Genomic DNA, 13,112 nt, shown 5'->3' with positions numbered 1-13,112 from the left:
CTCTCTCTCTCTCTCTCTCTCTCTCTCTCTCTCTCTCTCTCTCGCATGACACAAGACATGAATGTGGTTAAATGAGTCTCACCTGAGTCCGCCAGCATTGATCATGATGTTTCTGTTCAACCACTCAATACACTTAAACTAGACGAACAGTTCCTCCTACGTTCTTGAACGAAACACATTAAAATCCAGCATCGTTTATTCTGCCCCATCTGCAGGAAACTCACGACCTCACTTCCGCTCTTGCGCTTGTCAACACAAACCAAAATAAAGTGCCCACCTGGACTTCTTCGCTGCTGTGTGTTATTTTCATATGGATGCAGGACATGCAGGAACTCGCGTTTTTTATTTATTTATTTAATAATTTGCGCTGTTTGATTTTTTTCTTGCGTAATTTAAGAAACTGACATGAGAAGTTCGGCAATCTGAAGCGGAAGTTCGTCTCGAGCAGCGCTCCGGAAGCAGCTCGCGTTACCATGGCGACCGCAGCGCGTCCTGTTGTTATGATGCAGGTGAGATGATCGCATAGCTGTAGACCATGCTGTCCAGCGCGCCGCACGCCCGCGGCTTCATCCACAAACCCGCGCCGACCCATCCACAACCCCGGTCCGAGGTGCGTCTCCGCCGGTGTCCCGTGTTCCTCAGTGTTTCTCAGTGTTTGTTTCTCCGTGTCTGTCTCTGACTCGCTGCTGTTTTCCAGGCTGTGAGGGTCACCGATCTCTCTCGAGTGCTTCAGCTGCTGCAGGACCCGCTCTCGGTAAGACGCGTGTGTATGGCAAGCCGCTTTAACATTCAGTGCGTGCACTTTCTTTCTCCATGCTACTAGCACTTATTCTTTAGCTACTACTGATTATTTTTAGGCTATAGGTAACTTTCTGAAGATTCTAGTCTACTTATGAATTAGATAATAGTTCTCATTTATTATTTTCTAGTACTTGTTTCAATAGTGACTAGTAACTATTCTACTGTTACTAGTAACACATTTCAGTCTTTACCCTTGACCTCGATGGGATCTGTCGTTAAGATATCAACTAGTCAGTTCTGACCAGTATGCATTCCAATAGCGATTAGTGTATTTTTAATTTTACTAGTATGCATTCATTACATACTGTACATTTTATTAAACACTACTATTTACTTATTAAATGCTACTAAATATAGTATGTATTTAATAGATATTAGTAGTTATTCATTGGGTACTAGTACTGCTTTTTAGACACTAGTACCCTTTGTAATTGTTACTAGTAACAAATCTGACTAGTCACAACTGATTTGTTTTCTTGTCTTATGTTCTGACTAGTTAGAATGACCACTGTAGAGTTCAATCAAAAAATCTCACTGGTAACACTTGGAATAAGTACTAGTATCTAATAAATATTAACTAGTATCTATTGAATACTTACTAGTAGCCAAGCAATACATACTAGTATGCAGTGAATAAGTTCTAATATCTACTAAGTACTAGTATGTTATAAATAGATAATTGTTTCTATTTAATAGGTAGAAGTATCTAATGAACAAGTACTACTGCAGTATATGATTGTGTATTAGAATTTAATAATAGGTATTACTATCTAAAAAAAACTACTAGTCCCTAATGAATAACTACTAGATCATAAAATATATATACTAGTCACTACTGTAGTACATACTCGTCAGAAGTGAATAGTTGATATATTAAAGGGGTCATATGATGCTGCTAAAAAGAACAGTATTTTGTGTATTTGGTGTAATGAAATGTGTTTATGCGGTTTAAAGTTAAAAAAACACATTATTTTCCACATACTGTACATTATTGTTTCTCCAAGCAAAGTAGTTTCGCTTTCACAACGAAACACAGCGCCTTCATGAATAAAAGTTACGCCTTCTTTCTTTGCTTGAACATTTGGGCGGTGTTATGCAAATCTTCCCACATAGTGTGGTAGATATGTGGGGGCGTGTTCGAACGAGCCGTTTTAGGTAGGTGTGGCTAACTCTTAACTTTTATAAAGAATATCTCTTTGGATTTGAGACTTTAGTCTTTGCAACTTTACAGATCTTCTTTATGCACCAAGAGCTTGTAACACTCCAAAGAGAAAGGAAAAAATGAAATCGCATCATATGACCCCTTTAAAGACAGATCCCCATAAAGTCAATGACAATGAAATGTGTCACTAGTAACAATAGAATAGTTACTAGTCACTATTGAAATTTGAACTAGTATATGATAAATAAGTACTAGTATTTAATAAGTACTATTAAAAAGGTACTAGTAGCTAGAGAATAAGCACTGTAGCTAATGAATAAATACTAGTACTTAATGTAAAATTGACTAGTATCTAAAAATAAGTACTGGTAGCATGAAAATACATTTATGCTTTAAAGGTTAAATGTTAATGGGCTTGCCATACAGTGTTTGCTTCATCTCTTGTTCAGTATTGAGCTCATTTTTAACATCTCTCTCTTGTTTCCAGTCCTCACTAAAAGAAAGGCAGATTTTTATCTTGAAGAAGGTGGTAAAACAATGCCAGCGTGGATTTGTATCCTAAAAGTTTCATGTAGATGACACTGTCATAATCATGACGACATTAAAAATGGTGTTTTAAAAGAAAAGGTGATTCAAAAGCGGAAGTATATTAATGAGAGCTTCTTTTTTTTTGCATACATTTTTTGCATTCTTTGTTTATAAAAATGTAAACAACAGAATCATAAGATGGGGAAAAAATTACAAATTGTTTATATTATATTATATTATATTATATTACCGTATATTATATTATATTATATATTATTATTATATTGTAGAAAAGATAAAACCCATGACCAAATCGAAATACTGGGGGTTCTAAGTACAACTAAAAAATTCACAAATGATCAGATAAAATCATAAATGTTTTGTTTAGGTGGGGTTCTGTTTATATGTGATATAGTGCAGATGCAGGACAGTGTGAGAGTGAATAATGGTTCTGCTGATGTCAGTGTGCTCTAGGATACTACAGTCCCTGATGTCTCAGTGTACAGCACTACAGTCAGCATTTTCCAGCTTCAGATATTAGCTGATGTTTGGTGTGACGCACTGCATGACGCTCTGAGAGTCTCTGTGCAATAATCCTGTGATGAAGATGATGAAGGTGACATGATTAACACTTTCCTTAAAGTGCCCTTGTCCAGCTTTTGAGGGACCTCGCTGACATATGTAAGATTATGAATGTTTGTGCTGAAAGAGTGTCCGATCATCCGGAATATGCCAGAATCCTCTGTGATTTACTGCAGATATGCAGGTGTGATATCAGTCTTTATAGTCTTTATAGCAGACTGTGAACAGACATGAATGTGAACTAATGAAATCTTCAATGCTTCATGTCTTCAAGTCTTCCCTTCCTGAAGGAGAAGTCGTCTGATGAGATGAGCTATGCCGCTGTGGTGACAGACTGTGTGTCTCAGATGGGTGAGCATATTAACCACATGATCAGCAAGATTTAAAAAAGAAGAAAATAATGCTTTCATTCAAGGATGCATTAAACTGATCAAAAGTGACAGTAGAGGCATTTATAATGTTACAAAAGATTTCTATTTCAAATAAATGCTGTTCTTCTGAACTTTCTATTCATCTGTGAATCCTGAAAAATAAAATGTATCACAGTTTCCACAAAAATATTGTGCAGCACAACTGTTTTCAACATTGATAATAATCAGAAATGTTTATTGAGCAGCAAATCAGCATATTAGAATGATTTCTGAAGATCATGTGACACTGAAGACTGGAGTAATGATGCTGAAAATACAGCTGCGCATCACAGAAATACATTACAGTTTAACAGATATTCACATAGAAAACAGCTGTTTTACATTGTAATAATATTTCACTATTTTTACTGTATTTTTGATCAAATAAATGCAGCCTTGATGAGCAGAAGAGATTTTGAAACATTGAAGAATTGTAATTATTCTACACTTCTGTCCAGTAATGTAAAGTCAAATAAAGAACCGTATAAAAAAGAAAATCAAAAGTAAAACAGTTTTGAATAATTTTGAATTTTGGGGTTAATGTGGTAAAATAGAGTTTGATTTCTTTATGCAAATTATAATTTCTCTTTTTTGTCTTTTGTGTGATATCTGATCCCAGCTTTGGCTAAATTCAGTGTATTCCTAGATTTCTGAGTGAATTCTGGCGTTTGTGTGCACATGTTCTCTCTCCGCTGGATGAGTGTATTCTCTCTATAATGAGTGTGTTACGACAGGTTTTCTGATGAGGATCCCGCTGCCGGAGGTGCGGCGTCAGATCTGCTCGACTGTGATCGCCTTCTACAGCCGCGACAAACACTGTACTGATGTGTGTGTGTGTGTGGATGTGTGTGTGTGTCTGTTTCAGGCCTGTCTCCCGCTCGTCTGGACTACAGGGCTCTGATGCTGGAGCGCAGTGGTGTTTCTGAGACGCTGGTGATGTCTCTGGCTCTGATGGAGGAGCAGCTTCCGGTCAAACTGTGTCTCCTGCAGACGCTGCAGATCCTGTCCAGAGCATCAGGTGACCATCAGAGCCCTTGCTCGCTCTCAGTGCGTCACAGCTCCGTCTGAACCTGCCGTGTGTTTCCTGACAGAAGTCAACTGTAACCTGATGCTGAGAGCTCAGGCTGCGCAGAAGATCTGCTTCCACATGAGCGAAGGAGATCCGTCCGGAGAGCTGCTCTTCAGATCCTCCGAGATCCTGTGGAACCTGCTGGAGAACGGCTCCCGACAGGAAGTGACCTCACAGCTCAGCAGCAGCGACTGCATCGCGTGAGTCAAACACAATACTGTAGCCATACTGCTTCATCAAACCACCACACTTATTAAATTCTGTCCAGTTCTGATTTGATAAAACAGTCCATGCTTAATCAACTCTTTTATCAGATATCAGATTTTTTTTATGGACAGCGAGATATGGTTTAAAACTTTTTCTATTCAATCTCAGATCAGTTCATCACATCTCACAACAAGAGGAAAAAAAGCAAAAAATAACAACAGGTGAATTGCACTAGAAAAAAATCAGGTAATAATTAAATAAATACAGCAATCAAATTCAGGACTGATGAATTAATTCTTATGCAGTTTAGAAAAAAAAATAAACACACATTTTAAAAAAGTCATTTGGGTTCTAGAAAAAAAAGAAGAAGAGAAAAAAGACTTCAGGCTCAAATAAAAATTCAAAGAACGAAAAACACCAACTAATGCTTATGCTTATTCACCTTCCATATAGTAGCTTTTCAATTCGTGCACATATACTACAATTTTATTTTAACTAGTTTCCAAAAAATATTCTAAACTATAGCACTTACAAACTACAAACAATATTAAGTCAACAAAAAAGAAAGATACTCACTGTATTACTGGGCCCAGAGGAGTAATTAAAAACCGCAGTATATTCTGCACACAGCAGTGAAAATACAAGATTTACTAAATAAAAACATCAGTAACTTGCGTGCCAAATAATAAAACACTCCCTACACTACAATCCTGCTCAAACAAAACCCTTCATATAAAGCACGGAGCTAACGTATAAACCACAACACTCCCTCAATCTGAAGAACAGGAAAAATACTAAATAGAAAAAGATTGTTGACAGCTGTCACAGTGCAATGGTTTATTAGCAGCAGAAATGAAAAGCATTGGTTCTCTGCATGACAGTAACGGGAGGAATGTGTCAAGATGAGCGTGCTCTAAACCTTCCCATGATTCTCTCTGTGCTGCAGATCTCTGAAGGACGTGTTTCTCCATCTGCTCCTGAAGGGTTTCCGTCATCACGAGCATCAGCTGAGGAACGACCTGCTGGTGCTGCTGTCTCTGATCGCGGAGAAGCCCGGCGCTCCTCTGATCGTGAGTCTTCATCCTCCTCCTCATCCTCCTCATAACTCTTCCTCTGCAGCTCTCAGCGAGCGTCTGTGTGTTTCAGGAGAGCGGCTTCCTCAAGCATCTCACACCGTTCCTCACGTTTCCCGAGCGTAAGTACTGCTGATTTAACCAGCGTTCATGACAGCAGCGAGAACATTCCTCACACATCTGTGTTTCTCAGTGAAGAGCCACAATCCTCTGGTGAGAAACCTCAAGCTGTCCTTCAGCCAGGAGGACTTTGAGATGAAGAAGCTGCTGCTGAACATGATCGTGGTGCTGTCGAGAGATCTGGCTGCGCTGCAGGTGAGACGAACACATGATCGAGCGACACTCATTCTCACCATCCTGCAAACCCCTGCGACTTTCCTTCTTCTGCGGGGGGCAAAAGAGATGTATGCTAAATATATGTGCTAAACAATAAAGCTCAATGAAATACAGTGTTAAAATGAAAATATATTTAATTTTAAAGAGGTCATGAACGGCCTCTGTTTTTTATTTTGTGCTGTTGTCTGAAGATCCACTCATAATTTTATCAAGATTTTTACATCAAAACACAAGTCAAGTCACCTTTATTTATATAGCGCTTTTAACAATACAGATTGTGTCAAAGCAACTGTACAGCATTAATTAAGAAAATAGTGTGTCAATAATGCAAAATGACAATAGTAAACACTCAATGTTCAGTTAAAGGCAGTTCATCATTGAGTTCAGTGATGTCATCATCCAGCTCAGTTCAGTTTAAATAGTATCTGTGCAATCAAGTCTACGATATCGCTGGAAATTAAGTGCATGCATAACATAACATCATAATTTAGAAGTAGTAGTCCTGTTCTGTCTTTAACCCCTCATCAGAGCGCTCTGGAGGATTGTAGACTAAACGCCACTGCTGTGATTGTTTCTCACACTTGTGTTTCGACATTACTGTCGGATCCAATACAGTCGCACAGCATCGTCTTTTAGTTTCAGTCTTCCTGAAAATCCTGTGTCGAATTGTGCCTTGTTTATAAACGAATCCGCGGTAAAATGAAGTGAAAGGACCACGTTCTTACAGACACGGTCTGGATCTTCATTAAAAATCAAGTTCATTCACTCTCTCCTAACATTTGGATCAGATGGAAGGCCATGCAAACACTGTTTTTCCACAGCTTGGCACTGCACAGCATCTTGTTGTCTTCAGAGCATCTTTATCGTTTGGTTTCTGCACAGACCTGTGTGTTCGTCTCTCTCGTAAACCTGTCTTCGTCTCTCGTGCGGGACTAAACGGGCAGTGATGTAGAATCGGTGGGTGGGGCTAAACGGACAGTGATGTAGAAGGGCTAACCAGATAGTGATGTTGATGTCCTGCGGGGGCGGGGTTTATCCACACTATTACATCATAGAGTAGAACACTCCACAAGCTGTCGTTTTGGCAGACTGCCTTCAATATAAGCTGTTTTTAGACTAATGAGAAAGTTTTAACTTCTGAAACATACAAGATGTTTTTATAGTACAATGACCTTTTATATATGAAAAGAGATCAAGGGAATTTTGGTTTCTGAGTTCATGACCTTTGAACACACTGTGTTGTTTGTGATCTAATGGTGTTTGTCTCTGTGGTGAGCAGTTGTTCAGAGAGGGCCGTGTGATGCTGGCTCTGATGCTGCTGGTGAAGCCGAGCTCGTCTGCGGAGCGCAGCCGCAGACACAGACACAGATGGAGCTCCAGACAGCAGGAGGAGCTGCAGCTGCAGGCTCTGTCCACACTGAGCGCTCTCGCTCCGCTGATGCTGGATGAATACATGAGCTGTCAGGCCAACACCTGTCTGCTGCTGCTGCTGGACTGCTGCCTGCAGGACGGTACAACACTCACCGTGCACTTCATTCACCCGCACACTGATTAGGGCCCTAAACGCTTTTAAACGAAAGCAGAAAGTCTTAAATCCATAAAGTCATGGCATTAAATGTTGCATGAACTGCAAAAAATGAATCTCTTCCTCAGTATTTCTGTCTTGTTTTCCAGTACACATATCTAAACATCCTTCAATCAAGACACATTTACTGGAGATGCAAAATGAAGATATAAAGTCTTGTTTTCTAAAAAAACAAGAACAAAATGGAGTTCATGATTAAAACAAGAACAAATGAAGAGCCTCTAAGTACTTTTTGAAATTTTCTTATAAACTGAGCATTTTTCTCAGGCTCCTATGTGTAGGTTGAGTTATTTCACTTTAATGGCAATTAATAGGTTCTTTTCATTGGCATTAAAGTCAAATAACTGAACGTATACATAGGATCCTGAGAAAAATGCTCAGTTTAGAAGAAAATTTCAAATGACACTAAGAGGCTTTTGCATCTGAACTCTTCAAATATTGATTAAACAGTGATTTGTTGACTCAAGAACAGCTGCAATTGGATCAGTGTGATTCGCAAATGAATCGTTCAGTGCAATTTGTGAACCAATTCATCACAGGAAAGAATCAGTTCGTTCACGAATCGGACATTGTGTGTCAGAGGCAGTGGTGGTTTCTTCAGAATGGAATTTAAAAAGTAGAAGTAAAAAGTTTGATACTATGCTTTGGAACATAGTGAAGTAATACTTTCCCAAAGTAAAAAAACTCTCTGATAAAGCAGCGATTCTGAAAGTTGAAGTGCTCTGTCGCTGATCGAGACCTGTCTGTCAGACTCCTTCAGTGGGCGGGGTCACGGTTTCCACGGCAGCGGCGGCGGGAGGAGGGCTCAGCTGCGCTACTGTGTGCGTGTGCTCAGATCCGTGGCGTCTGTGGAGCACGAGCCGCTCCTGCAGGACCTGTGCGATCAGGGCGCCATCGGCCAGCTCTTGGGTGAGTCTCCTTCAGTCTCTTACAGTCTCCTACAGCTCAGACTCACTCACAGCGGCTCTGTGTCCAGGTGTGCTGCGCTGGTTCCTGGGGAGGCCGCAGGACGAGGACGCTGTGGCTCTGGAGATCCAGACGGACTCTCTGTTCCTGCTGTCTGTGCTCTGTGAGGGAGACGTGCACAGGAAGGTGAGACGCGTCTCCTGCTGTCTCACAGCGCCGCTGTACTCTCTCCTGATGACTGACGAGCGCTGCTTGTGTTCAGGAGCTGTTCGGGACTGACGGGGTGGAGGTGCTGATCCAGTATCTGAGTCTGGACGCCGCGCTGGTCTCCAGCGGTCTGGGTCATAATAAACTGCTGCTGTCCACCGTCGACTGTCTTTGGTAAGACGCGCGCGTCTTTATCTGTTCACACCAAGAACAATAGTTTTAACTATAACCATAACGATATAACGTTCTGTTTATTGTAATCACACTGCAGTTGTGTCACTTTAAATTAGGGCTGAAAATATTGATTCTCATTTTGATAAACCAGTACTGATTCTTAAATCCCAATAATCGATCTGTGCTGTTTTCAGATGATGCCTGAACAAAACTTAACCAAACATTTGTAGCTCCTCCTGTCCAATAATCACAAAAAACGTTGTTACTTTTGATATGAAACAAAGTCTCCGCTTCCAAATTCTGTCAGTTTTATTATGAAATGTAATCAGTAAATGTGTTTTTGTGGCTCTTTAATGTGTGCTGACAGATCGCTGATCATCTGTTCCTCTTTACTACTAGTTACAGCAGCAAATAACATTAATGAACAGCAGAAACAGAACAGCTCACTGAATCAATAATGTCATGTAACATCACATTTACCTCAGAAAAGACATTTAATGTCCATAAACTCAATAATCAGCTAGAAAAATAACTCTAGAGAAGAGCATTTTGATCTATATATGCACTTTATTACATATTCATTATATTTACTGAATTAAAACATTAAACATTTAATATAAAAAAAAACTAAAAAACATTTAATATTTAATGTGTTTGAATAAATCTGTCACGAAAACATTACTTATGACATCCACTGTTTAAATGTATATATTTCAGCAACAAACTGGAGTAGAAACACAATTACATTATTAAAACATTATCATAATAATTTTGTATTATATAATACATTTTATTATGGAAACTGCCTTATGTGCAATTTAAATGTTTATGAATTACTATGAATCACTAATATAGTAATGTAACGACTGACAGAGTTTATTATAATGTTTACAGCATTAGTTCAGAAAAAAACTTCCTTGAAAAAAGTTGACATGCACTGAACCTGATTGCCTAAATATCCAAAATTGAGATTGAAATCAAATCAAGTTTGTGAACCGAAATCGAATTGAATCATGAAATTTGTCTTAATCACCAGTCTACTTTAAATGCTGGAGCTCTTCAAAGTCAGATGGATTCTGATTGGCTGTCAGTGTTTTTATGGTTCAGAACGTTCTGGGGTGTGCTAGTTCCATTGAACTCTATCGTTAACGACAGAACTTGCGACCATAGTTGCTTTTGGGAAACGCTCCCCTGAAAGTGATTCCAGCGATACTGTTCCACTGTGTCATTATGAACTCCGCTGTTCTTTTCAAATCTAGAATGAGTTTAAAACTATATCTTTATTGTGAATGTGCTTTCACTCATTCATTCTCGAAAGCGACTCCCCTGTGCGAATGTGTCTGCAAAATGACCAGAGGATGAGGTTTTCCGCACACATAGAGAGATGAGAATCTCCTCCGGTCTGCTGTGATCTCTCGTGTCTCTCTCAGGTCGTGTGTGCTGGGGTGTTTCGGTACGGAGGATGTGTTCGTGGCCGGCGGCGGCGTGGATCTGCTGCTGCAGCTGCTGCAGGTGAGAGCTGCGCTCTGCAAACAAACAAACAAATACTCATACTTTTTTCAGTTTCACAACATGTTCACATCCTGATCATTTACTTTAATTGATGGACAAAGACATTTCTCCACAAAAATCTATGTCATAACAAACTTAGCACATTTCTTTTATTCTTTTTTGGGTTTGTTTAAATAGGCTATGACTCATATTTTTGTCTGGTCTTCATTATTATGACTGACTTCAGTCTAGCGCGAGTTTAAGCACTCTCAAAACAACTCCCGTTATAATCAGCGAAGCTGTGAATCTCTTACTTACCTCTTACTTATCTCTTACTCTTATCACGTTGTTGTTTATGATGAGAGAATGCAGTCCGCTAGCGCATACACTGAACAAAACTCCAGCGTTTCAGCGATGACTCATCTGAACGCCTCTGATTGGCCGCTGCATTCATAAACTCAACAGAATCGTGTGTAATTGGTTGCAATGCAGACACTAGCAGATCTAAATTTAATGTCACAATGCACACTTTTTATTTAATTTTCACTTTATTCGCGACAGCTGTATTAGATTTAGTTAAGTTGTACTGGGGAATTTTTGGTGGCATTTTTTCCCAAGACCCCCGTTAATTTCCGACCAGTGTCCAGGGAAGCCTTGCCCAGCCTTACACACATTCCACCTGCCACCAGTATCATGAAGTGTAAATATGGCCACTTTGCTGACTTCACAGCAGATGCGATGGTGTTGTCGCCGCTAAATCCCGCTCCCGCTGAATGTCAGACCATTACTGCCCGCTCCCACAAACATTCTAATATTGTATATAGTATGCTATCAAGATGCAGGATACTGAAATCGCTTTTGAATGAGCGTTTGCTGTTCACTTTCTCTTTGGATTTGGTGATCTCGCGCACTCTGTGTTAAGGAGCACATCTTACGAGATCAGATATATGTGACCCTGCAGCACAAAAGCAGTGTTAAGTCGCTGGGGTATATTTGTAGCAATAGCCAACAATACATTGTATGGGTCAAAATTATACATTTCTCTTTTATGCCAAAAATCATTAGGATATTAAGTAAAGATCATGTTCCATGAAGATATTTTGTAAATTTCCTACCGTAAATATATCAAAACTTAATTTTTGATTAGTAATATGCATTGCTAAGAACTTCATTTGAACAACTTTAAAGATGATTTTCTCAATATTTAGATTTTTTTGCACCCTCAGATTCCAGATTTTCAAATAGTTGTATCTCAGCCAAATATTGTCCTATCCTAACAAACCATACATCAATGGAAAGCTTATTTATTCAGCTTTCAGATGAGGTATAAATCTCAATTTCAGAAAATTGACCCTTATAACTGGTTTTGTGCTCCAAGATGAGATATTTGTCAGTGAGCTCAGGATCTGTTGAGCAGCAAATCCTCCAGCATGATCTGTCAGTCATCTCTCCTTACTCTCGACCCGAGATCGCTCAAATCTCACTCCTGCAGCTCGTGTTGGATGCTGGGTTGCCAAGTCCGCATTTTTTCCATGGAATTGGACTACTTTTGTTGCCATGGGTTGATTTTCCCTGTGGGTTCAAGGATTGAAATATTGCATGAATTATATTTGACTGAAATGCTTGTATTGAAATACTTTGCATTCTACCTGTGATAAACTGCTCTAGATGTTCAGTTTTGTGAAGGAGGGCCGCTGGCAGGAAGCCTTGTATAGGTTTGAGTGTGTGTGTCATTGTGTGGTGTGTTTGCCTGTGTGGCGCGCAGCGGAGCCCCAGACACATGCTGACGCCGCTCGTGTCCGTGCTGCTGGAGCTGTGTGAGAGTCCCCAGGCCGTCACACACCTGCTGCGCTGGAGCGGAGAGAGAGACGCCAGCGCGCCGCAGCTGCTGCTGCACATCTGGAGGAGAGAGGAGGAGCAGACGGGCGTCTCACGAGACCCACACGGCATGATCACAGGTGCAGACGCCATAAAACAGAGCTATCACAGTCAAGCAGCTGTCAAACTAAAACGCTTACTGAAAAACGATGAAATATTTCATTTGTTTCACTGCATGTCATGTGACCATTAAACACATTAACTTAAAATCTCAGGGTTAGGGGGCTCAGAGATTAAAGTGCTCTGTGATTAAAGTGAACATGAAATCAACATGGAGCTTCTTAATGGAGCTGTCAGTGAACGTGATCGACTCGAAGAGCGTCTCCTCCTGCATCAAGCATAACCTGTTTGTTTCTCTCTACAGTAAAGTGACCAGATGCTCTGTTAAGACTCTCTCTCTCTCTCTCTCTCTCTCTCTCTAATAGACGTGAAGCGGCCGATTGTCTCTCGGCATCAGGATGAATCTTCATCATCATCATCATCACATGACGTCAGTGCTGCTGTCAGAGACGTATCAGAAAACCTGCGTGCAAACATCTACTGCATCTTCTGCAAACTGGGTACGAGAGAGAACAGTGTGTGTGTTGAATCAATCAATCAGCTATATTTTATTTATAAAGCCCTTTTCCTAACGAATCAATGCAGTTCAAAATGCTTTACAGTCAAAAACAAGCGATTGACACCAAGTTTAAACCGTAAATGA

The 13,112-nt window shown here is 40.0% G+C and overlaps 1 protein-coding gene across 1 annotated transcript; it reads left to right on the top strand.

Annotated features, from left to right (window-relative positions):
* The first annotated feature begins 4,345 nt into the window (after nucleotides 1–4,345).
* LOC107730046 (cilia- and flagella-associated protein 69-like) lies at nucleotides 4,346–13,112 on the top strand. The gene is made up of 13 exons (XM_016540779.1): nucleotides 4,346–4,501; nucleotides 4,575–4,752; nucleotides 5,706–5,829; nucleotides 5,906–5,954; nucleotides 6,026–6,147; nucleotides 7,448–7,679; nucleotides 8,504–8,662; nucleotides 8,730–8,845; nucleotides 8,922–9,040; nucleotides 10,471–10,552; nucleotides 12,297–12,489; nucleotides 12,835–12,969; nucleotides 13,072–13,112. The coding sequence occupies exons 1-13, from the start codon at nucleotides 4,384–4,386 to the stop codon at nucleotides 13,110–13,112; spliced, it is 1,668 nt and encodes a 555-aa protein (XP_016396265.1). The 5' UTR covers nucleotides 4,346–4,383.

The sequence above is a fragment of the Sinocyclocheilus rhinocerous genome, unplaced genomic scaffold (genome assembly GCF_001515625.1).
Source record: "Sinocyclocheilus rhinocerous isolate Xijiao unplaced genomic scaffold, SAMN03320098_v1.1 scaffold1119, whole genome shotgun sequence".
Taxonomy (NCBI): domain Eukaryota; kingdom Metazoa; phylum Chordata; class Actinopteri; order Cypriniformes; family Cyprinidae; genus Sinocyclocheilus; species Sinocyclocheilus rhinocerous.
The sequence above is the reverse complement of the archived record's forward strand: the minus strand, read 5'-3'. Positions and strand labels throughout refer to the sequence as shown.

Coding starts and splice junctions, on each gene's coding strand:
- LOC107730046 (XM_016540779.1), top strand. CDS start 4,384: ATGCTGGAGCGCAGTGGTGTTTCTGAGACGCTGGTGATGTCTCTGGCT. Junction 4,502..4,574: donor GATCCTGTCCAGAGCATCAG/GTGACCATCAGA, acceptor GTTTCCTGACAG/AAGTCAACTGTAACCTGATG. Junction 5,955..6,025: donor GTTCCTCACGTTTCCCGAGC/GTAAGTACTGCT, acceptor TGTGTTTCTCAG/TGAAGAGCCACAATCCTCTG.